Source organism: Canis aureus, chromosome 6, assembly GCF_053574225.1.
Source record: "Canis aureus isolate CA01 chromosome 6, VMU_Caureus_v.1.0, whole genome shotgun sequence".
Classification (NCBI taxonomy): Eukaryota; Metazoa; Chordata; class Mammalia; order Carnivora; family Canidae; genus Canis; species Canis aureus.
In genome coordinates, this window is record NC_135616.1 from 10,808,821 (window position 1) to 10,834,454 (window position 25,634).

The 25,634-nt window shown below is 44.2% G+C and overlaps 1 protein-coding gene and 2 long non-coding RNA genes across 32 annotated transcripts in view; 1 reads left to right on the forward strand and 2 right to left on the reverse strand.

The window, feature by feature from the left end:
• Window positions 1-25,634, forward strand: part of DLGAP1 (DLG associated protein 1) — an 875,942-nt gene that overhangs the window by 788,556 nt on the left and 61,752 nt on the right. For 25 of the 29 annotated variants that reach the window (XM_077900117.1, XM_077900118.1, XM_077900125.1 and 22 more), the window contains one exon: window positions 15,305-15,678. In XM_077900117.1, the coding sequence (XP_077756243.1) occupies window positions 15,305-15,678 (374 nt within the window). The remainder of the gene's footprint in view (window positions 1-15,304; window positions 15,679-25,634) is intronic. The other 4 variants (XM_077900115.1, XM_077900116.1, XM_077900137.1 and 1 more) reach the window with 1 other exon arrangement.
• Window positions 3,726-6,743, reverse strand: LOC144315496 (uncharacterized). Of its 2 annotated transcripts, XR_013381217.1 has the most exons (3): window positions 6,577-6,743; window positions 6,318-6,496; window positions 3,726-5,817 (listed from the first exon to the last, which is right to left on the reverse strand). It is a non-coding gene; the product is annotated as an uncharacterized LOC144315496 (long non-coding RNA). The 2 variants fall into 2 exon arrangements; XR_013381216.1 differs by having other exon boundaries at window positions 6,318-6,743.
• Window positions 22,473-25,634, reverse strand: part of LOC144315497 (uncharacterized) — a 34,197-nt gene continuing 31,035 nt past the window's right edge. The window contains exon 4 of the long non-coding RNA XR_013381219.1: window positions 22,473-22,586. This is a non-coding gene — a long non-coding RNA (uncharacterized LOC144315497). The remainder of the gene's footprint in view (window positions 22,587-25,634) is intronic.

Consider the following 25,634-nt stretch of genomic DNA (forward strand, 5'->3'; position numbering starts at 1 on the left):
GACTCCTAAGAAGATTTCTTGGGTTTTCATCAGCTTGAGCCTCTTTCCTAGACCATCACGTGGACCTGAGCTGTCAGCAATCCTGTCACCCCCGGGAGAGGGCGGCCTGGCCGGGCTGTTTTTCTCCCTCCCGGGAAAACTCCCGGCCGTTTGGCCTGCGTGCTTTTACAATCCAAGAGACACAAACTGTTTCCTGCCTTAAGCCCTTTCCTTTCTCCCTCCCTCCCATTTTTTTGAGTAAATGGCAAGCAATTTCAGTTTACCATAATTACCACGGAGGTTGGCCTCACTCCACCCTTAGAAGATAAGGCCACTGTCTTATTACCTCTCGGCCAGGTGCCTGAGGGGGACAAGACGAGGCGACGGGGAACGGGCTGGATCTTGAGCAGGGGCCATCCAAGTGCTCCCCCCTTCTCTGTGTTCCATTTCCTTGCTCTTTAGCGGTAGTTAATTAATTAATTTATTTTTTTTAATTTTTATTATTATGATAGTCACACACACAGAGAGGCAGAGATACAGGCAGAGGGAGAAGCAGGCTCCATGCACCGGGAGCCCGACGTGGGATTCGATCCCGGGTCTCCAGGATCGCGTCCTGGGCCAAAGGCAGGCGCCAAACCGCTGCCAAAGGCAGGCGCCAGGGATCCCCTATCGGTAGTTAATTTTGATCCAAACGCCACTGGTTTCCTCTAGCCTTTCGGCAGGCCTGCACCTCGGCACTTCGGCCGCCGCGCTGCTACCGTAATGACCAACGGTGTGAATGACAAAGCCCTGGCCCCAAGCACGCAACACACAGCCGCCTCGGACATCCTCTGGCTCGGTGGGTTTGCAGTGGGCATGGTCACTTTTTCGAAGGGTTGAGACTTGATCGAATCTTTCACCCGTGACGGTAGAAATCCAAAATAATCAAATCACTTGCCTCTACCTCCTCTGGTTCTTTTTGTAAAGGGAGACCGTTACCCACCCACGTCAGGAGGTTGGTGGTGTAGTGCTTGTTTTATTTATTTATTTATTTATTTATTTATTTATTTATTTATTTATTTATTTAATTTATTTATTCATTTATTCATTTATTCATTTATTTATTTTATTCATAGAGACAGAGAGAGAGAGAGAGAGGCAGAGACACAGGCAGAGGGAGAAGCAGGCATCATACAGAGAGCCTGATGTGGGACTCGATCCAGGGTCTCCAGGATCAGGCCCTAGGCTGCAGGCGGTGCTAAACCGCTGCACCACTGGGGCTGCCCTAGTGCTTGTTTTAGACACTAAAAATCTCTAGTGCTTCATCTATATGCATGTCTGCTGTTCATAATGTGTCTACCCACCCCTCGGTTTATGCTTTAATTCGAGCTCTCACATGGATTATCTCTGTGATCTCTCGGGTTGGAAACGCAGTCTAAAAATATGCATCTTGAAAATTATTTTCAAACTGTGTGCGCTAGGTAGCACTTCGGGGACTGGAGAGTGCCTTTGCAGACGAACTTTTAGGTGAGTGTCCTAAGCGGCATCTACTTGGCAGGGTGCCCAGCCTGGACCTAGGGCAGGGCCACCCTCCCGTGAATACAAAAATTATGGTGGGTCAAGGAGAAGAGCGCTGGTTTTATTTATTTTAAAATAAATAATGACTTATTTATTGGGAAATGCCTATTGCCTGAGGGCAGGGGGGTGAGAATGAAAAAAAGAACGAAGGAAAAGATGAGTGAAGACCCATCCACGCAACCTTGCAAATACAAGGTGTTTGTCTTCAAGAACACATCCTGCAGTTTACGTAGACGTTATTCTGCCCTGTGGGAAAAGGTTACTTGAAAGCCCCTACTAGCACCCCCATTGCCATTTTCACAAAAATCAAAACCAGATGTTTCTGAATACAGCGTGTGAACCTGGTGAACAGGGCAGTCCGGATGGCTCAGCTGTTTAGCGCCGCCTGCGGCCCGGGGCGCGATCCTGGAGACCTGGGATCGAGCCTGCTTCTCCCTCTGCCTGTGTCTCTGCCTCTCCCTCTCTCTCTCTTTGTGTCTCTCATGAGTAAATGAATAAAATCTTTAAAAGAAAAAACCGGTGAACACCCAGAAACTCCAACACGGTCAAGGCAAGAGAGACGACATCAGGAGTCTTATCAAACCTGATCTGGGATTTCTCTTTCCCCTAAACATATGGAAACCTTGCCCACCTGCAACGCAGAGCCCGCCCCCACCCCTCACCAGCCACCCACCATCCTCCTCTGGGCTCCAGGCAGCACCCCCCACCCATGCCTCTGAAGGAGGACGTCCCCAGCTGGAGCCTTACTGCTCTGAGGCTTCTGAAGGAGCAGGTAAACGTCATTCCTTCATCTGCAAGTCTGAAAGCCACCAGCCAAAACCTGACCTTGGAACTACCTGCAGGGTCCTGTTCTACCTCTTTCTGTGGACAAAGAGGTTAGGTGAGTCCGGGATTCAGAGGTGCCACCCTAGACCCCCCTGGGTGTGTCGGGTGTATGCACCTTCCACCATCCAAAAAAAGCTCTGAATTCCAAACATTCAACCAAAAGAGTCACATAAGAGCTTCCAGATGCAGACGATGTTCTCATGAGGGTCCAAAGGAGAATCTTCAGGACAAAACTAGGAGGCAGCTCTTTCAAATCGAAGTACGGAGGCTGAGATGGGAAGAACTCTGGCTCTGGCCAGACCCCCCCCCCCCCCCCCCCGCCACCGCCCAGAGCCCCCGGAGAGCGTGGGCAGCCCGCACTCTGCAGCCCCCTTGTCCCTTGCGGAACCAGGATCCCAGGCGCGGCGTCTGGCTCTCATGGCGAACCAGCAGGACACTAGACACAGGTGGAAAAAGTGATGCCAGCTTTAGCGCGAGCCTTGTCAGTGTCCTAGGTTATTTTTATTTAATTTTTTTACCTAAGGACAAAACCCAACTGTAAAGTAGAATGTGTAATGCAATCTTTAAGGGGCCCTTTCCATACCAACCGTAAAGGCTGACTGGAGGGCCAAAGTCCTGTTTGGAGCATGGCATGGGCCGAGAGCTCCGGGGACACCTGGACAGTCCCTCTCTGCCTCTATGTCCTCCTCTGTCCAGGCAGTTGGGTAAGGAGCTGTCATTTGTAAGCACTGGCTCAGCTCCTTGAGACTCAGCAGCAGGCTGGTATCCTTCCTGGGCCGAGTGGGCTGACCGAAACAGTTCTACAGACTAACCCAGACAGTTTTCCTGTTTTTCCTTTGAAAAGGGGGGTTTCAGAGAGGAAGAGGAATGGAGTGGGATGAATAATGAACTGCCTAACTCCACACACCAGGGTGTCCTATGGCCTCCCACGTGCCCTGCTCTGCAGACCCGGGTAATCACTCCTCATCATGCTGAAACCAACAGGAAGGAATGGTGGATGCATTTTCTTTCTTTTATGCTTCCCCACATATCCTGTTTTCCCAAGTTTGGGGATTTGAGCTTGCCTTGTGCAAAACCTTCTGCTCCAGGCCAAGCCCTCCCTGCACACCCTCCATCCACAAGGCAGCAGAAGCAGGCGACTTTGATAGGGCCGCCCTGTTTCCAAAGCCCAGAGAGCTTGACAGGCAGTAGGGGTTACTGACAGAGCCAGCTGGAAGTTTCCGTTAGGACTTAGCCAGACGAGACTGGTGACATACGCAGTTTTGTGCACAGGTCACTGTCTACACGGCCAACTCACTTTCTTAAGGGGGACAAGTTGGCAGCATGTGTCTGATGCCTCACTGCTCCTAACTACTGTTAGCTACTCCCATACAGACCCGGGGTTAGGTGGGCTTGAGTTCTTTTTTTTTTTTTTTTTTTTTTAAGATTTTATTTACTTATTCATGAGAGACACAGAGAGAGGCAGAGACACAGGCAGAGGGAGAAGCAAGCTCCTCAAAGGGAGCCTGATGTGGGACTCAATCCCAGGACCCCGGAATCACACGCTGAGCCAAAGGCGGATGCTCAACCACTGAACCACCCACGTGTCCCAGGTGGGCTTGAGTTCTACTTTACCAGTCCCAAAATGACACGACAGGAGAGTCCTGTTTGTTTGTGTGATTCCATTACAGACTTTTCCTTGTATCCCAGGCTCCAGGTCCCATTGTGCAGGTGATATTAATTCTCATGAAATAAGACCAAGAGGTAAAGAAAGTTCTGGGCTCGCAGATATCCATCTTGTGCAAGCAGAGAATAGCAGGATAATAAGAGGGCAAAGAAAGGAAACTGCACGGGGAAAAAACAGCATCACAGGCCTCTCACACAGCCATCTGCTGAGGTTCATGGGTAAAGCCAGAGGATGGAGGAAGTTTGGTGAATAATCCATAGGACCAACTGCTTTCAGCTGATACTAGGTCGGGCTTTTGCCTACTAGCTCGTGGTGAAAGTTGGCCAGTCGCAATTGCACTCGGCCAGCCCTCAGCCAATGCCAAAGAGAAGTGGGCGTCGGTGACAGGAGATTCAACTGTAAGACCCAAGGTCACCCAGAATGGCTGCTGAGTAGTCATTTCACTTCCGCCCCAGTGACTTCCCTATCCTGATTAGTGGTCCTTTTTTCCTTTTTCTCCAGGAAGTGCCTTTTCATCCCTGTTCATTCCTTCAGGTAACAAGTACTTTACTACAGTCCTACCATGTGCCATGCGTGTTTCAAGCACTGTGGTCACCATGAAAAAAAACGGACAACAGTGCCTGACCTGGTGGTTCTTACATTCTTAACTAAATTCCTTTCTCAGAATTCCTAGTCAGGAAAAAAAAAAAAAAAAAAAATCACCTACAGAGACTATAGGAAAGTATCACTGTGAAGTGACCTCTGACAAGAAATCAAAGCTTGATGAAAAGCTTAAAAAAAAAAAAAATCCTTCCCTGCTCCTGGCACCATCCCTACCCCCAGTCCTTGTAGGCATGTTGTTCTTTGGCAAGACCCAGTCTGCACTAACCTGAGGGGTTGGTAGACCAACTGCCCAAACAGGAAACCTTATATAATTCGGTAACCCTGACCTTGGGCCCTGAATCTTCCCCTCCTGTAAACAATCCATTCAATCCAGGAAAACCTGCAGACCGGCTGGGACAAATTTTGAAAAACACACACAAAGTTACAAACATTGAAAAAAATCCCTAAGTCCTAGAGGAAGTGATATATCTGACTCAATGGTAGAAATCACTTCATAAAGTGATGGAACAAATGGAAACTTAATCCTAACAGATGAAACTGCCAGGGCAGTCACTTCTGTACATGGATGACTCAACAGCACCTGTTGGAAAGACCAGGAAAATGAGCCGTGAAATTCTGATCACATTCCCTTCTGGAAGCAATGGCCCTGCCTTGCAAATTAGTAAGCCCAGTGTTCTCAACATCCTAGTTCTTAAGAAGGAAGGCTATGACTCACCGTGGCTACTGGTCAAATGATTCTTACTCAGAGCCGTGGGCTTTTAATCTTTAGTATTAAATGGTCTAAGCAAATACTAGCCAAATGTCTGTCTACTTCAAGATGTTCCTTTGAAATGATTGATTTCAGGCAACAACTGGTTTTCCATATGGTAACCCTCAATTTCTAATATTATTTAACTTGCTGCCAAACTTCATTAAAAGTCCACATTAGAAGTTTTAGACTAAAGTCCCTTGGACCTGGGCCTTCTAAAATGACTTTCCTCCAAACATCATTGAACTTCCTTTAATTTAGTTAATTAATGGAACTTTCTGAAGAGCACAGTTACTTTGATCTAAACCTCTTGCTTGGTTTCCAGTTAACATTTCCAGAGAGGGAGAAAGAACGGATGCCCTCACAACTGGCTGGAGCTATCAGCAGCTCGCAACTGTAGCCATTCCTCCAAATCAAGAAACACCAGAAGGGAGAGTACCTGAGAGAAAGAAGACTGGTTAAAAACAGTGCCCTTGGCATTTCTGTGGGTGTTTGCCCCACACGGAGATAAAAGAGCTAAACTGGTACTGCAAGCCCTGCTTTCTGGGAAGCTGGGCCTGCAGTCTGGAAATCCTAAATAATCCTTGCAAGTAGACTAACTGGAAACCAGAGATGTGAATTAGAAATGCCTCCGCCCCAGAGAAAGGTTTCTGCATACAACTCACGTAAAAAAGATAAAAATGGAAAATGGAAAAAGTCTCACCCAGCAGGAGTGCTCAGTTTCTTGGCTCTTAATCCTTGCTGCCATCCACCTAACCAAACGGGCGGCAGCAGTTCTTGCTTTAGGGTAAAATTCTTGTTGCGGTGAGAGTTTAAAAGCAGGGCATTCTGAATGTTGACTAACACTCCCGGTGTTTCTTTCCGGAAGACAAAGCCTAGCAAAGACGTCCACCACCACCACCCCCACCTCCACCCCCCGCATAGCCTGACTTGACTTACCTTGGAGCTAGGCCGCGGATTTGCAGGTACCTCGGTGCTGTTCCGAGTTTAGCCACAAGGTGGCACCCGAGAGCAGGGCTGCCGGCAGCGCTACCTTTTTCGCAGCTCCTTGGCCCCGGGCGTGGGGGGGGGGGGGGCGGGGCGGGGTATGGAGGTGCTGGGAGGGGAGCTGCAGTTGGCTTTAAAAAAAAAAAAAAATCCACTTGTCCTCTGAAGTCATGCCACTTGCCACTTTCTAAAGCAAAGGTTGCCACGTTACCTGTTGCCAGGTTCCTGGGAGTGCTTGGGGGAAAATGTGGGCGAGAAAGGTACAGCACAAAGTCCTCCAGCTTGGTGCCTTTCAAGCTCTTTGGACGGGGCTGGCGCTGACATTTGCAGCGCAGCTGCCGCGCATCGCCCGAGCATTGTTCGGTCGTGGTGCTAACAGAGGAGTGGCTGCCTGTTACATCATTTCCAGGCATGAAGTGCCTGGGGCTCTTCCCCACCCCTCCCCACCCACCCCCCCTTTTAATGACTAACTCCGCGCCCTCCTTCCCGGGAGGTCGGGACAGTGCAGGCTCTGTGCGCCGCGGCCTCACCTCGGGAAGCCCAAGGATTGTAGCAACGTGTTAGAACAACTTGGGTGCCTCTTAGAAAAGAAGAGGGGGGGAGGGGGGAGCTGTGACCGAAACAAACCTTTCCATTCTTCCCGGGGAGAACAATGTGCTGCTTGAGGAGCAGCGGCGCGGCGGGGCGAGCTCTGCCCCCCGCGGGAGCCGCCTGCGATCAGGCGCGGATCTCCCAGCCAGACAAGCCGAGGCTTGGGGCGCGCGTCTGGCGTTGGAAGCGTCTGGAACACCGGCAGCTCCCAGCTGGCAAGTCTTACGACCGGGGAGTCAGGAGCGCGCCCCTCCCTCGGTCCACACAAGCGCGCTGTTCTCTGCTTGGACCCAGAAAACCTTCCCGAGGCCCTGCGGTTTCCGTGCAGGACGGTTGGCGGGACCCGCTCCCGGGCCCCCCCATCCCCCCGCCCCGGGCCAACCCCCTCCCCGGGGGACCCAGGCCTCCCCCGCGCCGCGCTCTGGGTGGCCCGGAGACGCTCAGCTGTAAATATTTTGAAACGACGGAGCGATTTTTCCATGTCTATATTTTGTTTTGGGGAGTTCCTCCTCTTTTTTTTTCCTTGGGGGGGTGGGGGGGGACAGTATTTTCATCTTGCCAGAAGGAGCACAGGCGCAGCAGAGCGGCTGGAGGGGCTGGGGAGGGGGATCTTCAGCAGGTTGCACGCCCAGCGCGGAGCCCGACTCTTGCAACACTTTTTTTTTTTTTTTTAAGATTTTATTTATTTATTCACGATAGAGAGAGAGAGAGGCAGAGACACAGGCAGAGGGAGGAGCAGGCTCCATGCAGGGAGCCCGACGTGGGACTCGATCCCGGGGGCTCTAGGATCACACCTTGGGCCAAAGGCAGGCGCTAAACCGCTGAGCCACCCAGGGATCCCACACTTTTTTTTTTTTTTTAAAGATTTTATTTATTCATGAGACACACAGAGAGAGAGAGAGGCAGAGACACAGGCAGACGGAGAAGCAGGCTCCATGTAGGGAGCCCGATGCGGGGGCTCGATCCCGGGCCTCCAGGGTCACGCCCTGGGCCGAAGGCGGACACTCAGCCGCGGAGCCACCCCGGGATCCCGCAGCGCTTTGAACCGTGCGGCTGGTGCACCCCTCGCTGGCCACCCCAGATGTGTTCGGTCTCCATGCCTTTGACAGGTTCCGGCAGGGTGCCAAGCACAGCAATGGGGAGCGTTAGGGGGCATTTTCTCACGAGAAGCATGATAGACTGTACTGGACAAGGCGTTTAATCGAAGTTTTGTTGGGCAGCTGGTTGCAGGCGGTTTGGGGGAAGGAAGAGAACTGGGAACGAGGCCTCCTCCGACTTAGGCAGACTCCACTACTTAGTAGCTGTGTAAGATAAAGACCTCAGTTACCTGCTCTGAGCCTCTCTGTCTTACCATCAAACAAATGGGGGTGGCAAGAGCTTCCTCTGTCATGACATCATGTCTATTAAATACTTAGCACAGTGTGTTATGGAGCAAGGATTCACCCTGGTGATTTGGTTCACCTCAGGGCAGGTCAAGAGCCTGAACTAAAGGGGCACCGGGCTGGCTCAGCTGGTGAAGCACAGGAGTCGCCATCCCTGGGGACTGTGAATTCAATTCAAGCCTCATGGTGGATGTAGAGCTTAAAAAAAAAAAAAAAGAGTCTGGACTAATGTTCCATCTTATCATTGTTTTCACCTGGGTTTGTGCCTTTCACTGTGAAGGACTCAATCCAGAAGGCTGGTTTGTCTGGCACTTGGTGGGAGAGGAGCCCCGCCTGTGTGGCATGCCACCCCCGGGAGCCTGACCTCCAGTTGGTTGCCAGTTCGGCACGCCTGGGCCTCCTTGATGCGAAGCAGCAGCAGCAAATTTCTCTTATTAGCAGCTTTACCCTCGCCTGTGCCAGAACGCATTCCCAGGATGCCAGAACATTGGTCATTGCTACCAAACATCCTTGTTGGTAATGCTCCCTAACGGCTTCTCTTGGCTTCCTTCTTCAGCTTTTTCACATCACTCTCAATGGGTCTCTACTTCTCAATTTTTTTCTACCTTTTATTCATATTCATAAAACCACAGGAGCTTCAGTTTGAAAGAAATCTTGTCACCTACGGCAGGCTCCTCTCACATGGTGGTACAATCTTAATAACTGCCCAGCCAAAAGATGAGCTGGTCTGTGCTTCACATGTCCAGAGACCAAAAGATCACTACCCAGCAAGGGCCCCATATTCCACCTTTGGACAACTGACTACTAGAGAACTATTCTTCCTACCTTTGTGATTTCCCACGGGGCCTTATACAGAACTAGTCCATGCCAACGTTGAGGCAAGAGCCTTCAAAATCATTGGAAATTCTTCCGCCTTCTCTTGCAAACTAAACATCCCCTCTCCTTAATCCACTCCTCTTAAGAGATGGTTTTTCTTTCCTCGGAGCACTTTGCAATTTCCCCTTAAAGAGAAGAGCCCGGAATGAAATGCAGCACCACAATCCTCCCCTTGTTCTAGACATCACATTTGTACTCCTGCACACCCTCTTAGAAATAGGCAGCTTACCTGATGTTAAAACCACAATCTTGTATTTGTGCAGCAGTCCCTTTATGTCCTACATCCTTCCCCATTTCCTTTTTTCCTTTGGCCTCTTCACATCATTTTGCTTTCTAAAATAGCCTGTAGTTTCAAGTTACTTCCCTAATATGTTCTTAATCCTACATGCACTACCTCCATCCTGTCCACTGGATTTGCAAATGTTTCCTGTAAGTGCTTCTCAAACTCTCTCTGGTGATAGACTAGTTTGTTTGTTTGGTGTCTGATTGTTGCAGATTGGCATTTTGATAAAAAAATGCAATAAAAGAATCACTAGATAAAGGAAAAGTTTAAAATAGGGCACCCCAAAACAAGCCCCAGTCTTCTTTGTTGTTAGATTTGACCAATAAACAGTCTTTAGAATCGTTGTAAAAGTTTCTAAAAGTTCACTCTCAATTTTCTCGGTGTATGTCACTCTACACTCATCAAATACTTTGTGAATGGGCACCAGTCTGTGGACCACACTTTGAACAGTGCCACTCTATGGGTACAGGTGTGCTGGAAATGCTTAACAACTGGCTCTCTGAGGCAGGGGTAGTATTTCCCAATTTCCATTATGTAAACATTCACACCAAGGTCAGTTTCAAGCTATCGATGAAATGTCACTAAACAGAGACTTGGGAAGAGATTTGCACAATTACCTGGCAAACTGAGAAGAGCCAGTTCCAGCACCCCACTGGTAACCCCATTTGATGAAAGAAGATTAAAAAAATCTTCTTTTGAGGGCTCGTTAAATTATTGTTGGCTGGACCAAATCACCCAAATCAGGAGACCTTTGTCCTCAACAGAAACTAGACAGCGGGTTGAGGTGGGCCTTCTCTTTCTGGTGGTCTTCAGCTGGGTCAGAGCAGACCATCTGATCCAACTCTGCAAATCCAAGATCACTTTGACCATCACTCCTGTGTAGAAGGCCCGCAGCTACTAAACACAGATCAAATCACAGCTTGCTTTGTGGTTAATCAAGTCTTAGGATAACTTGTTTACATCAAAAAGGTGTCGTTTGACTACTGTACAACTCTATGTATATGTATATTTTGGAATTCTTTTGTTGTCCTTTTGTGGTTTTAATCTATGCTTCTTATGGGTTTGTCATTGTATCTGAAAGAGTTTCTAAAATTCAGTAACAAGGAAGTGCTAAATAATTCCTCAGTGTAGCTTTATAGTATGTGACACAATAGTTTAACCAGTCAGAAGGTTGTTGTTGTTTTTTTTTAAAGATTTTATTCACTTATTTATTTGAGAGACAGAGTGTGGGCTAGCATGTGCAAGGGGAGAAGTAGAGGGCGAGGGAGAAGCAGACTCCACTCTGAGCTCAGAGCCTCTGGTGGGGCTCCATCTCACGACCATGAAATCAGGACCCAAGCCGAAATCAATAGTCAGATGCTCAACTGAGACTGAGCCACCCAGGCATCCCAGTCAGAATGTATTATTGAGAAGATCTAAAACATGGGCTTGAACCTACATCTGTTTTGTGGCCGTCTGACACATGTGTGCTCTTGATCACAGAGGATAACCAGAATGATAAGAAAGCCTAGTGGTTTTTTTTTTTTTCTTTTTTTTCAGAAAACCTTCACCACTACAGAAAAAAATAATTCCTGGCACAGGCCTTCCTGAGGCTTTCAACACCAGCATTATCTTTCCATTCAAATAGAGACAATATTGAATAGTCAGCTAGACGCTGAAATAGGATAAGAATCTGTTCTCTCTCTCTCTTTTTTTTTTTACTTCTCCTTCTTTTCCTCTTCCTCCTCCCCAACCCCTCCCCCTCCCCCTTCTTCAGTAATTTCTTAACTCAATGTAAAAACCAGTCTCTGCTGTCTATGCTCTGCAGTGTCCTCTGAATGGAAGTGAGGTCATCAAAATCTGTAACTACACTCGTGCTGATCGTCCTTATAAATAGGAGTCCTTTCACCAACTTTGAGCTGGGGTAATAAATCATCAGGATCCAAATAAGAAAGAAAATCAGTTTATTTGAAATGAACAAATAAATATATCAGGCAAAGGAAAGCAATAACAATGGTTAAAGTACAATATCTTTTCTTTTTCATGTTCCAGTTGAATAAAAGGAGCACTTGCATTTTCTTTTTGAGCACTTACATTTTTTAATCACAACTTTAATCAATGTTACTCTTAGATAAGAGAAGTATTTCATTTATGGCATATACGCCACTTGTCTTCTCTTTCTGTCTTGACCAAACAAGATTTATTTACTTGTGTTTCATCTTCTTGAACCCCACTCTACTGCACCCCTCCTGGCACTCAGACTCCAGTGGATTCTAAATTATTCATGGTGCTGAATCATGAGAGTAGAATTAGAAATATATCTATATATCTATATATATAGATATATATATATCTTAGGAGAGAATATATATATATCTTAGGAGAATATATATATATATCTTAAGAGAATATATATATATATATATATATATATATATATATATATATCTTAGGAGAGAAGAAAGGATTCAGAGCCTAGCCTGTAAAACCAGTTAAGAGTGACGCTGGGAAAAATTGGGGATTTGGTTGTATGAGTTTCTGGAGCAGCCTTGAATTGCAAAAGAATTGGGGCATGAGAAGGAAGGGGATTATGGGAAGTGTAAGTTGTGTCTTGGATCTCCTTTCTTCTCTGACAGGGGGCATTCTTAAAGATTGGAATTCCTTTTAAATTTCTGTTTGAAAATTGATGGGTGGTGCTTCTTTGAGTGTAACTGTGGTAACTGTGGCAGATTTGTGCCAAGCCCCACAATGCAGTGAAATCTCATAAGATTTGTGCCAAGCCCCTCGAATACAACACCATAGTAAGTGATTCCCGGCCTCTGTTCAGTTCCCGTATTCAAGGTAAGGCAATCTCAAATTCTTACCTTCTTTGGGCATCGGGGCTGGGCCTATTGGGAAAGCCATGTGCCCAAGATACTCCCTCTCCAGTCTTATCATAGTGGATTTCTAGCATTGCTCCTGTGCCCTGCAGGTCCCCATTGATCAAAGTACTGGGAGTTATCCCTATAGATCCAGAAGGGGAGCTGACAACAGCCAGCAGGTGGCACCAAATTGCAGTTGGCCCCAGGGAGTGTCCCCAAACCCCATCATTAGACTGGAAATAATGTGACACCCTCCTTTCTATGTTCCCTATAGCACACATCCCATCTTGGCAAAATTTCTACTGTAACTCACAGCAAATGAAATAATACTCTATTTGGCTGCATTGTGCAATTTTGATTATCCACACCGAAAGAGGAAACAGGGTAACTAACGAGGCATAAACAACCCAAAAGATCAGACTTTCTTTGTAAGAATGTGGCATTTCGTTTCTTTGGACTATGAGTGGGCAGACTGTCCTGAACATCCATTTTGAGCAAAATAACGAGTTTACACTGTAAAGACTTGTCTTAAGAGAAGTAATGAAATTAACTGGTTTCACTAGATTTGAAGAGATAGATTGATCTTATCCTACATATAGTCACTCCCCGTCCCACCCAGTCTGGTCTTCCAATGAATAACTGAGACTGAGCATCATCCTGAGTAGGGTTATCCCTGCAAACCTTCCTGGAAGCAGAAGGTAGCTCCACAGTAGATACACTACCTGACACTAAATTGGGTGAAGTGAGAAAATCAGCATTGCATGTGTTTGCATTAGTAGCCAGAGGCTTCACTGTAGCCCAGAGGGAGAACCCAGACCAGGCTGGCTTTGCTCCTGGCTCTGCCCATCTCAGGGGGCACTGGGAACCTCCACTGGTTGCATTACCTCTTAGGCACCTGAGCTGAAAACTGTAGACGATGGGCTGGGAATTGCTGAGCTCTGTTCAAATTAAAGGATGTATAGTCCATGCACTAAGCCCAGGTGGAAGGTTTTCCCCGCGTGAGCCTCTGGCAATCATTCATCCCGGGTAACTGAGTGGTGGCTACATTTATATTGTTTACATTACCCCCCACCTCCAGGGCTTAGTTCCATCAGGTAATCCCTAGGAAATAGCAAAATATTTCTTTCCCTGTTTTACGGTTAAGGAAATTACTCCAAATCACAAGCCAGTGAAACCACAGCACAGTGTAATAGGATCCTTCTGTTTATTGTTCCTTATAGGACACTTCCTTTGAGTGGCCTCAGGAAACATCCTAAATATTAAAGCAAGTATTTCATTTAGTGAGACGGCCCAGTGGCAGCTCAAACGACAGTTGGATCCTGTGGTCAGGAGTAGCTGATTTGGTGTGACAGTGACCGCCCACTGTGAGTGGGAGCGGCCTGGGGGGTGGGGGTGCCATGGAAACACAACAGTTGGAATCATTTTTAAAGAGGTCTTAACAAACATCTTTAGAAAGCTGGTCAAGGAATTGTTCTTTTCTGGCAGGGCGTTCACTTGAAAACTTCATCATTCTTTTTTGATCTGTATTTTGCACCTCATGCTCCACAAACGGAAAGCTAAAGAGAGGTGTGTAAAGCTTCTTCATGTAACCTCACAGTCCTAATCAGGTAGTTGGGGAGGAGACCAGAGGCGACTTCAGCCGGAGCCTCAGGGAGGACCTCAACTCAACCCTCACAGGTCTAGAAAGGACATGTTTAGGCACAGACTCAGGCCTCTGAGTTGATTAAGTTGCCTTGAAGGACAGGATTTTCGGGAGCCACCTCACCCGCCCCCCCCCAAAGAGAAACAAGGGAAACTACAATAGGAGACTTTTTTTTTCTTAAAGAGTTTATTTATTCATGAGAGACAGAGAGAGAGAGAGAGGCAGAGACACAGGCAGAGAGAGAAGCAGGCTCCATGCAGGGAGCCCGATGCGGGACTCAATCCCAGGACCCCAGGATCATGACCTGAGCCAAAGGCGGACACTCCATCACTGAGCCACCCAGGTCTCCTACAATACTTTTGTGCAGTGTATTCCCTCTTAGAGGACAGTTATGCTCAGAAAAAAACAACAAAAATTCAAGTGGAAGTTTATATAGTGAGCATCTATCCAGAGGAAGGAGGGAAGGAAGGAAGTAGGGAGGGAAGAAGGGAAGGAGGGCAGGAGGGAGACAAGGAAGGAAAGGAGGGAGAAAGGAGAGGAAGGAAGGAGGAAGAGAAGGGGGGGGAGGAAGGAAGCAGGGAGGGAGAGGAGGAAGGAAGGAAGGAAGGAAGGAAAGAAGGATGGAAAGAAGGAAGGAAGGAAGTAGGAGGAAGAAAGAGGGAAAGAGGGAGGGAAGAGGGGAAGGAGGGAAGAGGGCTGGAGGGAGGGCAGAGACCAAGACAGGAAGGGAGCAGGGGGGATGGGAGGGAGGGGGACAGAAAGGAAGAAAGGGAGCTCCAGGACCCTGGGATGGCCTTGGGCGCTGCCACGCCTGCCCACCAGGGCACTTCCCACTGTGTGGTTAGGATGAGACCACACTTGCTCACAACCTCTTTGCTTTCTTCCTTCCTGTCCCAGTGTTTATTATCAACCACTGCAATCTTCTCCAGTGAGTTGCCTTGTTTAACGTTAGCTCTAGTTAATATTTTCCTGAGCCGGTAGACGCGTGTGTGTATATATTACCTCTCAGGGGACTGTTGCCCGGGAGGGTTTCTACAGAGGCTATTCTATGTTGATTCGTATTAACTTCCATTTCAGAAATGTCCATCTCAGAGGTCGAACTGTTTTCCAGCCTTTTTTCCCTCCGTCTGGTGGGAGTGGCTCCCCATAGGAGGCTCAGATGTCCTCCTTACGCGGGGATCTCACTTACTCTATCAACGGACTTGTTTTCATGGTCAACGTCTTTGTGTGTTTCGTGTGCACTGATTTCCAGTGGATGTTAATTACGATACAGAAATTAAAACCCACACAGAAATCACAGTGTCTCTGTTTTCACTGTCTTCCAGTGTCATCTTGCATTACAACATATAAGAAGACACCACCTCCAGTCCCACCCAGAACTACCACGAAACCTTTCATTTCTATCACAGCCCAGAGTAGCACAGAGTCTGCGCAGGATGCCTACATGGATGGACAGGGCCAGCGAGGAGATATTATCAGCCAGTCTGGACTGAGCAACTCCACGGAGAGCCTGGACAGTATGAAGGCTCTGACAGCCGCCATCGAAGCAGCAAATGCCCAGATCCACGGCCCGGCAAGTCAACACATGAACAACAACCCCACCACCGTCACTACCACGACCACCATAGCCACTGTCACCACAGAGGACAGGAAGAAGGATCACTTTAAGAAAAATCGATGTCTCTCGATTGGGATACAGGTAACAGCCTCCCTCTCTGTCCTTTGAAATAGGGACCCCAAACTTAAGAAATGTAGCACTTTTTCTTTTTCCAGAAGATTTGCCACCTGGCCATTTTGGGTGACGGGGCCATGCGTGAGACCAGATTTTTAAATGATTGGCCCTGGAATTCCTACACGGCTAAATGTGACTTGAAAAATGACAAAGATATCTTGTCTGTAAGCATTATCAGAGGCTATTATTTTTGTTCTCTAAATCAAATGTGTGACTCAAAACATTAGGATAGCTAAACAAACACGAACACAATCAGACACAAAGTGCCCTCAATTCCGAATGCACATTTTGATTCTCAAAAAAGGAGTGGACGTCCAAGAATAACCTGGGTTACTGGGTTGTGTTACAGTGTGTTCGACACTATTGAGTAACCACATGAGAACAAAAATGTGAATCACTTCTCATACACGTGGGAGTGAGGGAGAGCAAGACCAAAGCGACTGGTAGTGTAGAAAGCAATCACTCCCATCACAGCTTCATGAGCAAAGAATGTGCAGTAGTTTCAGCATAATTGTTGGTTATTTAATCATGCATTTCAAAAAATGGTAGATAATTCAGCAGGCTTCTCAGTTCAGCCCAGTGTTTTCTGCCGCTCAAAGATAAGATCAGACCGATTCTTGTTTTTCACATCTGTTCAGCTTGGCTTACCCTGCTAGAAATTTCCTTCTCTCAATGGAGAAGAGTCATTCCTTTCTCCCTTTTTTCTTGTGCCATATCGTGCAGGTGCCCTTTGAATAATAACTTCCTGACGTGGTGGCCAATAAATCTATTCACAATGAACCAACTCTAAGGCACATCTAAAAGCCAGGCGTGGGGTAGGTTTTCACAATGATGATGTATTTCACAGTGCATTCTGCACAGTGCACTTCTAAAGGGCAATTAAATTTTTGTCTAGTAGCAAAGAGTCAAATGGTTTTTTTTTTGTTTTGTTTTGTTTTTTAATATAATTTACAGGTTACCATAGCACAAGTTGTCAAGTTTCCTAAAAGAACTTGTGGTGTTGGTGCCTGGTACTAGAAGACACGCAAGCACATGCGCAAAGCCAGCCTCCACACACACCCCCACCCCGTGTCCACTCCCACCTCCTCCTAGAACCCAAAGGATTTGGAGGAGTAGGGAAGAGCTGGGGCCCAGTCATCCGTGCTGTCTCAGGCAAATGATGTGATCTTCCTGAGCTCGTTTTCTTAACTATCCCTCACAGGATTATTTTGAAGATTGAATTTACAAACTCCAGCTTTCTATGGGGGTACAGAATTTCAATTTGGAATGACAGAAAAATTCTGGACGTGAATAATAACAATGATAGCACAGCATTGTGAATGTACTTAATGCTGGCTGGAACTATAGGCTTAGAAGGGGTTAGATGAAGAACTTTATGATATATATATTTTACCCACGATTAAAAAAAAAAAAAAACCAACTACCTTCCTTATCTGGCACATAGCTGGCACCCAGTCATGTTAGCTTTCTCCTACTTCCCTAATCTTCAGTTAAGTTTTTTCTCTGTTTTACTTTATTTTTCAGTAGATAATATATTCCTCTGGCTCAAAATTCAAAAGTTATAAAAAGACGTTCAGTGACTATCTCCCTCTCATTCTTATTTAACAGAAATATTAAATCAGTTCTCTTTGCCAGAGGAAATTAATATAACCAATATTTGCATCTCTGTACAGAGATACTTTGTGCATATTCAAGCAATTATATATTTTAATTTATTCCCCCTTGTTCACCCAGATGTTAGCATACCTCACACTGTTCTATATCTTGCCTTTTTGTACTTAATAATAGCATATTTTAGAGGTTTTCAGTTTACCGTTCATTTTATTTAAAAGCGTCTATATATCTGTCTTAACTCAGCTTCCAGGTGTGCCAGTTGGTCTCCTAGGCTCTTTTCCAGATAATTTTTTTTTGAGTAATCTCTCGAACTTATAGACCCCCAAGATCAAGAGTCACATGCTGTAATGACCGAGCCAGCCAGGCGCCCCCTCCCCAAATAATTCTTACTCAGAATAAAGCCTTCATATACATGAAATCCACCTTATATGATTGTTATTTTCACCCAGTAAGATGGAACTACTCTGAAATCCACATATAATGTTGGGGAGAAAGTTTTGTTTCGACACCATTCTGCCTCTTAAATATTTTAATAATTTAGTGACCGAAAAAATTGCTCTAACTCTTCTTCCAATCACTGTTCACTATCATAGAAATTATATGGAAGTACTGAGTGCTCTACATGATTGTCTCATTTAGCCCCTACAGCAACCCTATAGCATAGGTGGTGTGATTATCTCTACCCTATAGATGAAAACACAGAGAGGTTAAGTAACTTGCCCAAGGCCACACATCTTCCATTGACAGAACCTAGATTGTACCTTGGTGTTTAATGTGACCATGCTATACCACTTCTTTGATGGAGCATAATAAATAAGTAAAAATTCAAAACGCAAAATAGTCATTAAATTTCAGTGCACTATAACCTAATTTAAATCCTTCTTTTTAAAGATGTTATTTATTTATTTGAGAGAGAGAGAGAGTGAGTGGGAACGAGAGGGAGAGAGAATCTGAAGTAGACTCCGCACTGAGCACAGAGCCCAACACGGGATTTGATCCCATGACCTCAAGATCAAGACCTGAGCAGAAACCAAGAGTCAGATGTTTAACCAACTGAGCCACCCAGGTGACCCCCCCTAATTTAAATACTAATCCCCAAAATATATAACACTAAGATCTTGGGCTCTTTCCCACCCTTTACCTCTTTAGGGTCAGAGTTTCCAAACCTTCCCCAACATTTTAAATTTAATCCATGCCTAATAACTAACATTACAATAATTTACTTTACAACTTGTGTGAGTTTAGACCAATTACTTAATAGTCCCAGTCTCCTCATCTGGAAATTGAGAATAACAGTCACTATTCCACGGGGTATTTTATTATAGGTTGTAGTAAAAATTGACTGATACAATGTATATAAGGCTCTAAGTGTGGTGGGCTCACTAAATATCAGAGCTGGTTATCATTACCTTCCTCTAAAATCATAATCAGACAAATATGCTGAAATGTTATCATCTGCCAAGGTTTTCTTAATTTTTTTTCAGGACAGAGATGTAATTACTAAATTTCTTGAAACATTTTGAAAGTCGCTTCACAAATTTAAATAGATTACCCTAATTACTATGTAAGAGTGGTGAATTGTGCATTTTTGGATCTAAGGGGGGAAAAGTCACAAAGATAAATTTGCATACAATGACTAAAGCTTGGAAGATGACAACACTTTGATGCAAATCAGCTGTAGGTTTAGATGGGTGGGGTGGGGCTCAAACACAGAGTGCAATGTCCTCCATCTGCAGAGTGCAATGTCCTCCTTCCTTTCTCTCTTTCTCTAAGCATTGAAGATCGCAGTTCTTAAGGGAAATACCTATCATGCATCTTTGGGAAAAGTTTCATTGGTTAATTTTTCTACTACCCCATGTTGTAAAGCTGTAACATCCTGCTTTGGCTGACACTCTAAGCATTTTTCATTGCTAGGAGTGTAGTCACATGGAACCTGTTAGAATCCCATTCAGGAAAACAGAAACGACGCTAAGTTCTCAAACAGAGGCAGTTTGATAGACAGTTCTATAGGTATGGGAAGATTAAGAGAGCAATAATGGGATGCATGAAGCAATTACCACTTCTAGAACTAAGGGAGCAAAAAGAGAAAGGTGGGGTACCCATAGTTTTGGAGCTCAGGGGAGAGTCCCCAGTACAAACCACCCCTGGACCACAGCAGCAGGTGTAATCAGCTGGTGCGGGAAGTCTAAGGGAGCAGTGCATCTGGTGCATGGTTCAAAGGGGCTGGAAGGTGGAGCACAGCTGCCTTCACATGCTGGAGTAATGCCTACAGAAGGGGGAAACAGGAAGAAAGTCCCTTCCTTTCTTCCACCTTCTTTTGTTAGACTATAACTGGAAGCTGGCCAGTAATGAAGCCTGGGAAATGTAATTTGTAGAGTCAAAATTTGTAGGCCCCAGTGCCACAGAGCAGATGGGTATAGAATATGGGCCTGGAGCTGCTAGACAATAAGTAAGTCACCAGAAAAAGGCACTTTGTCCAATAAATAAAACAACCATAAGCATGTGTATTAAAAAGCTTAAGATGGGTAGGGTAAATTTCTAGTCTTAGTTCACTTAAGTCTTAGAATACTTACTTGGAGTGGGGTGCCTGAGTGCCTTAATTAGTTAAACATCTGCCTTTGGCTCAGGTCATGATCCTGGAGTCCTGGGATCAAGCCCTCCATTAGGCCCCCCGCTCCATGGGGAGCCTGCTCCTCCCTCTCCCTCTGCCTGCTGCTCCCCCTGCTTGTGCACATACACTCTCTGTCAAATAAATAAATAAAATCTTAAAAAAAAATACTTACTTGATATTCAAGTGGGAACATTTTATGGCACTAAATATGATTCTATAATATCTTGAAGTATGTATTCTTTTTATAACATGACTCCAAAATTCAAGTCAACAATTTTATCTGGTGCTTTTTCTGGTGGTCTAGGGCTGCGCAGGTCAAAGGGAGGGTAACTGGTTGCTCTGGATTTAGAGCAAAGTTGTATGTCTTTCTAAAAAGTCAAGAGTCACGTTAACGGTAATTTGATTTCCTTAAAATTACAAAATAAGTAGTGTATGCATATGGTATTGTCATATAAGAGTCATACAGTATGAAAGTATACACAACAAAATATGAAATCCCCCCTTCTGGCAGCCCGGGTGGCTCAGTGGTATAGCGCCCCCAGGGTGTGATCCTGGAGATCCGGGATGGAGTCCCACATCAGGCTCCCTGCATGGAGCCTGCTTCTCCCTCTGCCTGTGTCTGTGCCCCTCTCTCTGTGTCTCTCATGAATAAATAAATAAAATCTTAAAAAAAAAAAAAAAAGGAAATCCCCCCTTCTTTCTGCTTCTGACCCCTCTGCCCTTCCTGGAAGGTAGCAGCAGGTTATAGTGTCTTTTAGTCTCTCAAGAATTATTTCAAGTATAGCTGAGTTTCATGTAGTAGCTTTAGACCTTAACTTCTCCACCTCCAGATATTAGATTGTGACTTCCCTCCAGGATCACTGAACTCATGTTGACAGCCTAAAAGAGCTTTAAGCCTAATCTTGACATTACATAACATGTGGTTGCTTTCTCATTCTTTGAATTAAAAAGGAAAGAACATTAAGTTATCTGAGATTGTACTCCTAGGCCTTCCTTACTGATTTCCTTTAATGCCTTTCCATGTGTAAAGAGATCCATGTTATGCCCCATTGGAAGAGATGAGTCCAACTGCCAAGTTGAGTGAATTATTTCAGAGGATGATACAAGCCAAGTGAGTTGTTACTGTTAATTGAAAGAAGGCCTTAAGAAATAAAAAGGTCATATCATCTCTGATTCATAATCAATGGACTTAAAACAATGAAGGAAAGCTGTGGAGGGAGTACTGTGGAGGGAGTATTGATAATGAGCCACCTCTTGGCCAGACTCTATCTACTCAGGCTACTCTGAAATCTCTTCCTGACAAGGCCTCGACTTTTGTGCTTGTGTGTCCTTTTCCATCACCCAGTTTTAATGAGAATCCCGCTAAGTCAGCTAAGCCAGAATGCCCCAGGATTGGTGTCTGGACATGTTCTTCATCGGATCATGCTCCACATCCTCTATTATCTCCCAAGTGATGCCTGATTACCCTGGCCTGCCCCCAGCAAGGACTCTGGGATGTCCCCTCTTATCCCTGGGATCTATTCTCTATAATTTTCTACCCACTGACAAGCCTCCACCCTGTTCCTTGGCTGTAAATTTCTACTTTTCCTTGTTGCATTTGGGAGTCCAATCCCACTATGGTCCATATGCCTATCACAATAGTTTCCCTGAATAAAGTGTACCTTGCCAATTTTTTAACAAATGTCACAAATAGTTTTTTCTTTAACAGTACTCAGTACATTCAGACTTTGTAAACTTTATTTTGATGTCCTTGAGGCTTTCTTTTTTTAAAGATTTTATTTATATATTCACCAGAGACACACAGAGAGGCAAGACATAGCAGAGGGAGAAGCAGGCTCCCTAAAGGGAGCCTGATGTAAGACTCGATCTCAGGACCCCAGGATCATGACCTGAGTCAAAGGCAGATGCTCAACCACTGAGCTACCCTGGCGTCCCTATTTTGATGTCCTTGAAATCAGAAGCAGTGCATATGCAGGAAGAGATATTTTAGGGGGATTTATCTCAAGTCAAAACTCCAGAGGTAATTTTAATGGATTCCGAAAAAGAAGAGATATTACAATCATGATTTCCAATCATGACATATTAAAACTAGAAATTAATGCTAAGCAGATAACAAAAGCTCGCCATCTAAAAATATTAAAAAATATTCTAAGTAACGTTTGAATAGAGGAGGAAATTCAAGATTATTGTGAAATAAATGACGAGAATCCTATAAATCATCACTATGGGTCATGATCCTAGCTATGATCTGAGAAGAATTCATAGACCTAAGTTTTTTCATAGTTAAGCAAGAAATATCAATCACAATATAAACAAGACTCAATTCACAAAGTCAGAAAAGAATGATAAATTGAAAGGAGTTATTAATGATGAGAGTAGAAATAAATGCATTGGAAGACAAAAACAGCAACTAAAGTAGAATTGATACATTAAGCCAAAATTGGCTTTTTGGGAAAAAAATAAAGAATATGTCTGATTGAGGCTTATACTTACCCCAAATGGGAAACTGGGATAGAGTCACAGAAAATTTCCATCATTCAAGAAGCAAATAATTCTTGTTTTATTTAAAGTATTTAATAATACTGGGGCACCTGGCTGGCTCAGTCAGTGGAATGCATGACTCATAATCTCGGAGTTGTGGTTTCAAGCCCTATGTTAGGAGTAGAGATTAAAAAATAAAGTCTTTTTTAAAAAGTATTTAATAATACAAGAAGAGATGCCAAGATTCTCAATATATTTTATCAAATAAACATAACTCTGATACACGTGAAAGAATACAAGATAAAGAACTATAGGAAAACATGCTTATAAATACAGATGCAAAAATTCTAATTAAATTTGAAAATATATCCAAATACATGTTTTTAGGGCACCTGAGTGGCTCAGTCAGTTAAGCGTCTGCCTTCAGCTCAGGTCATGCATGATTCCAGGTTCCTGGGATTGAACCCCACATTGGGCTCTTTGCTCAACAGGGAGCTTGCCTCTTCCTCTCCCTCTTCCTCTGCCTGCCACTCTGCCTACTAGTGCTCTCTCTCTGTCTCTCTCCCTGTCAAATAAATAAATAAAATCTTAAAAAAAAAACACACATATTTTAAAAATAATACACCATTACCAAATAGTGTATGTTACAGAAATTCAAAGTTATTTTAGCTGTAGGGGGGAAAATATGACATCCAGATGCATGCTAAGAAATACAGTATTGTATAAAATTCAGAAGTCATTCCAACTATTAACATGATAAAAAGCATCTATAAGAAACTGAATTAAACATATTTAAAGGTGAAATGGTAGAGACATTCCAATTAGGTTCAGAAACTAGATATAGATGTCTGTTTTTCAGAGATTTATTCAAAACTATTTACCCTTATTAGCCAATACACAAAGCAAGAAAGTGAAATGTGGTCTAAACATTCCAAAGAAAGAGTAAAATTGCTTTTTTTTATAAAGATTTTATTTATTTATTCATGAGAGACACAGAGAGAGGCAGAAACACAGGCAGAGAGAGAAGCAGGCTCCATGCAGGAAGCCCAATGTAAGACTCCATCCTGTAACTCCAGGATCACGCCCTGGGCCAAGGCAGGCGCTCAACCACTGAGCCACCCAGGGGTCCCTAAAATTGCTTTTATTTGCAGATAATATGCATGTCCACTTGGAAAATCTAATGGAAACCACTGAAAAATCATTAAAATTCAGTAGAGTGAGGGGCACCTGGGTGGCTTAGTCAAGTGTCTGACTTGATTACAACTCAGGTCATGATCTCAGGGTCATGAAATTGAGCCCCACCTGGGGCTCCACACTCAGAATGGAATATGCTTCTCCTTCTCCCTCTGTTCCTCCCCCTGCTCTCTCTTTCTCAGATAAATAAATATAATCTTTTTTTTTTTTTAAAGAAAGAATTCGGGATCCCTGGGTGGCGCAGCGGTTTGGCGCCTGCCTTTGGCCCAGGGCACGATCCTGGAGACCCGGGATCGAATCCCACATCGGGCTCCCGGTGCATGGAGCCTGCTTCTCCCTCTGCCTGTCTCTGCGCCTCTCTCTCTCTCTCTGTGACTATCATAAATAAATAAAATTTAAAAAAAAAAAAAAAAGAAAGAATTCAGTACAGTGAAACAATACAACATAAATACAGAGAAATCAATAACTTTTCTGTATATTATTAATAAACGGAAAATGTGATGAAACAAAACAAGCCCATTCACATTAGTAACAAAAAAAATTTAACATGACTGAGCTTCACACAGAATATATAGGGATCCCTGGGTGGCGCAGCGGTTTGGCACCTGCCTTTGGCCCAGGGTGCGATCCTGGAGACCTGGGATCGAATCCCACATCAGGCCCCTGGTGCACGGAGCCTGCTTCTCCCTCTGCCTATGTCTCTGCCTCTCTCTCTCTCTCTGTGACTATCATAAATAAATAAAAAATTAAAAAAAAAAAACACAGAATATATAACACCTATCTGAAAACAATCTAAAAACTTCCCATAAAACATGAAGATCTGAATAAGTGGAAAACTATTCAATATTCCTGCACAAAAGTACTCCATAATGTAAAGATAGCAATTCTCTCAAAAGTTATACAAAAATTTAAAGAAACTCTAATAAAAATTCCAATGTGATTTTTATCAATAGCCAGAAGCTGGAAGGAAGGATTTGACAATCTGATGTTAAATTTATTTAGAAGCTAATACTCCAAAATAACCTAGAAATTTTAAAAATTACATTAAAAAAAGAATTACAGGAAGACTCACACCATAGAAATTATCAAGATCTATTACAAAATTGGATTAGGAAAACAAATGGGAGAAATAATAAGACCAGAAGATCAGTAGACCAAAAACAGGGCTGTATACATGGGAATGTTTGGATGAAGTTTGATAGAGCATAAAATTGGCATCTCAAATTAAAAAAAAAAAAAAGGATTAGTTAATAAAAGGAGCCAGATAAATTGATGATGATTCATGTAGGGGAAAAAAAAATTAAATCTCTACTTTCTTACACACGAAAAGTTTAGAATAGCTGATTTAAGAGCTAAATATGAAAAAGAAAAATGAAAGCATGAAAGTAAATACATGAGAACTTTAAAAATTATGCTCAGGGTAAGAAGCCATACAAGCCATACAAAATTTTACCACACAATGATTTTAAGATTCTGTACAATGAAGGTCAAAGTTTTAAAAACAAATAATAAAAGACCTTGGCTGGTTCAAGTGGTAGGCCATAGGACTTTTGATCTCAGGGTTGTGAGTTCAAGCCCTATGTTGAATGTAGACATTACCCAAAAATAAAATCTTAAAAATAAATAAATAAGACAAATGATAAACTGGGAGAAAATATGTATAGTGTATATAACCAAGAAAGGATTATTAAGGGTCATAAGATAGAGATTCTAGGGATCCCTGGGTGGCTCAGCGGTTTAGTGCCTGCCCAGGACATGATCCTGGAGTCCTGGGATCAAGTCCCGCATCGGGCTCTGCATGGAGCCTGCTTCTTCTCCCTCTGCCTGTGTCTCTGCCTCTCTCTCTCTCTCTGTGTCTCTCATGAATAAATAAATAAAATCTTAAAAAAAAAAAGAGAGTTTCTATAAATAAGAAAATTTAAAAAAACCTCAATAGAAGAAAGACACAAAAACTAGCAAAGGATATGAATAGGCAATTTACAGATAGAAATATTAGAGGCCAATAAATATTTTTCACCTGTGA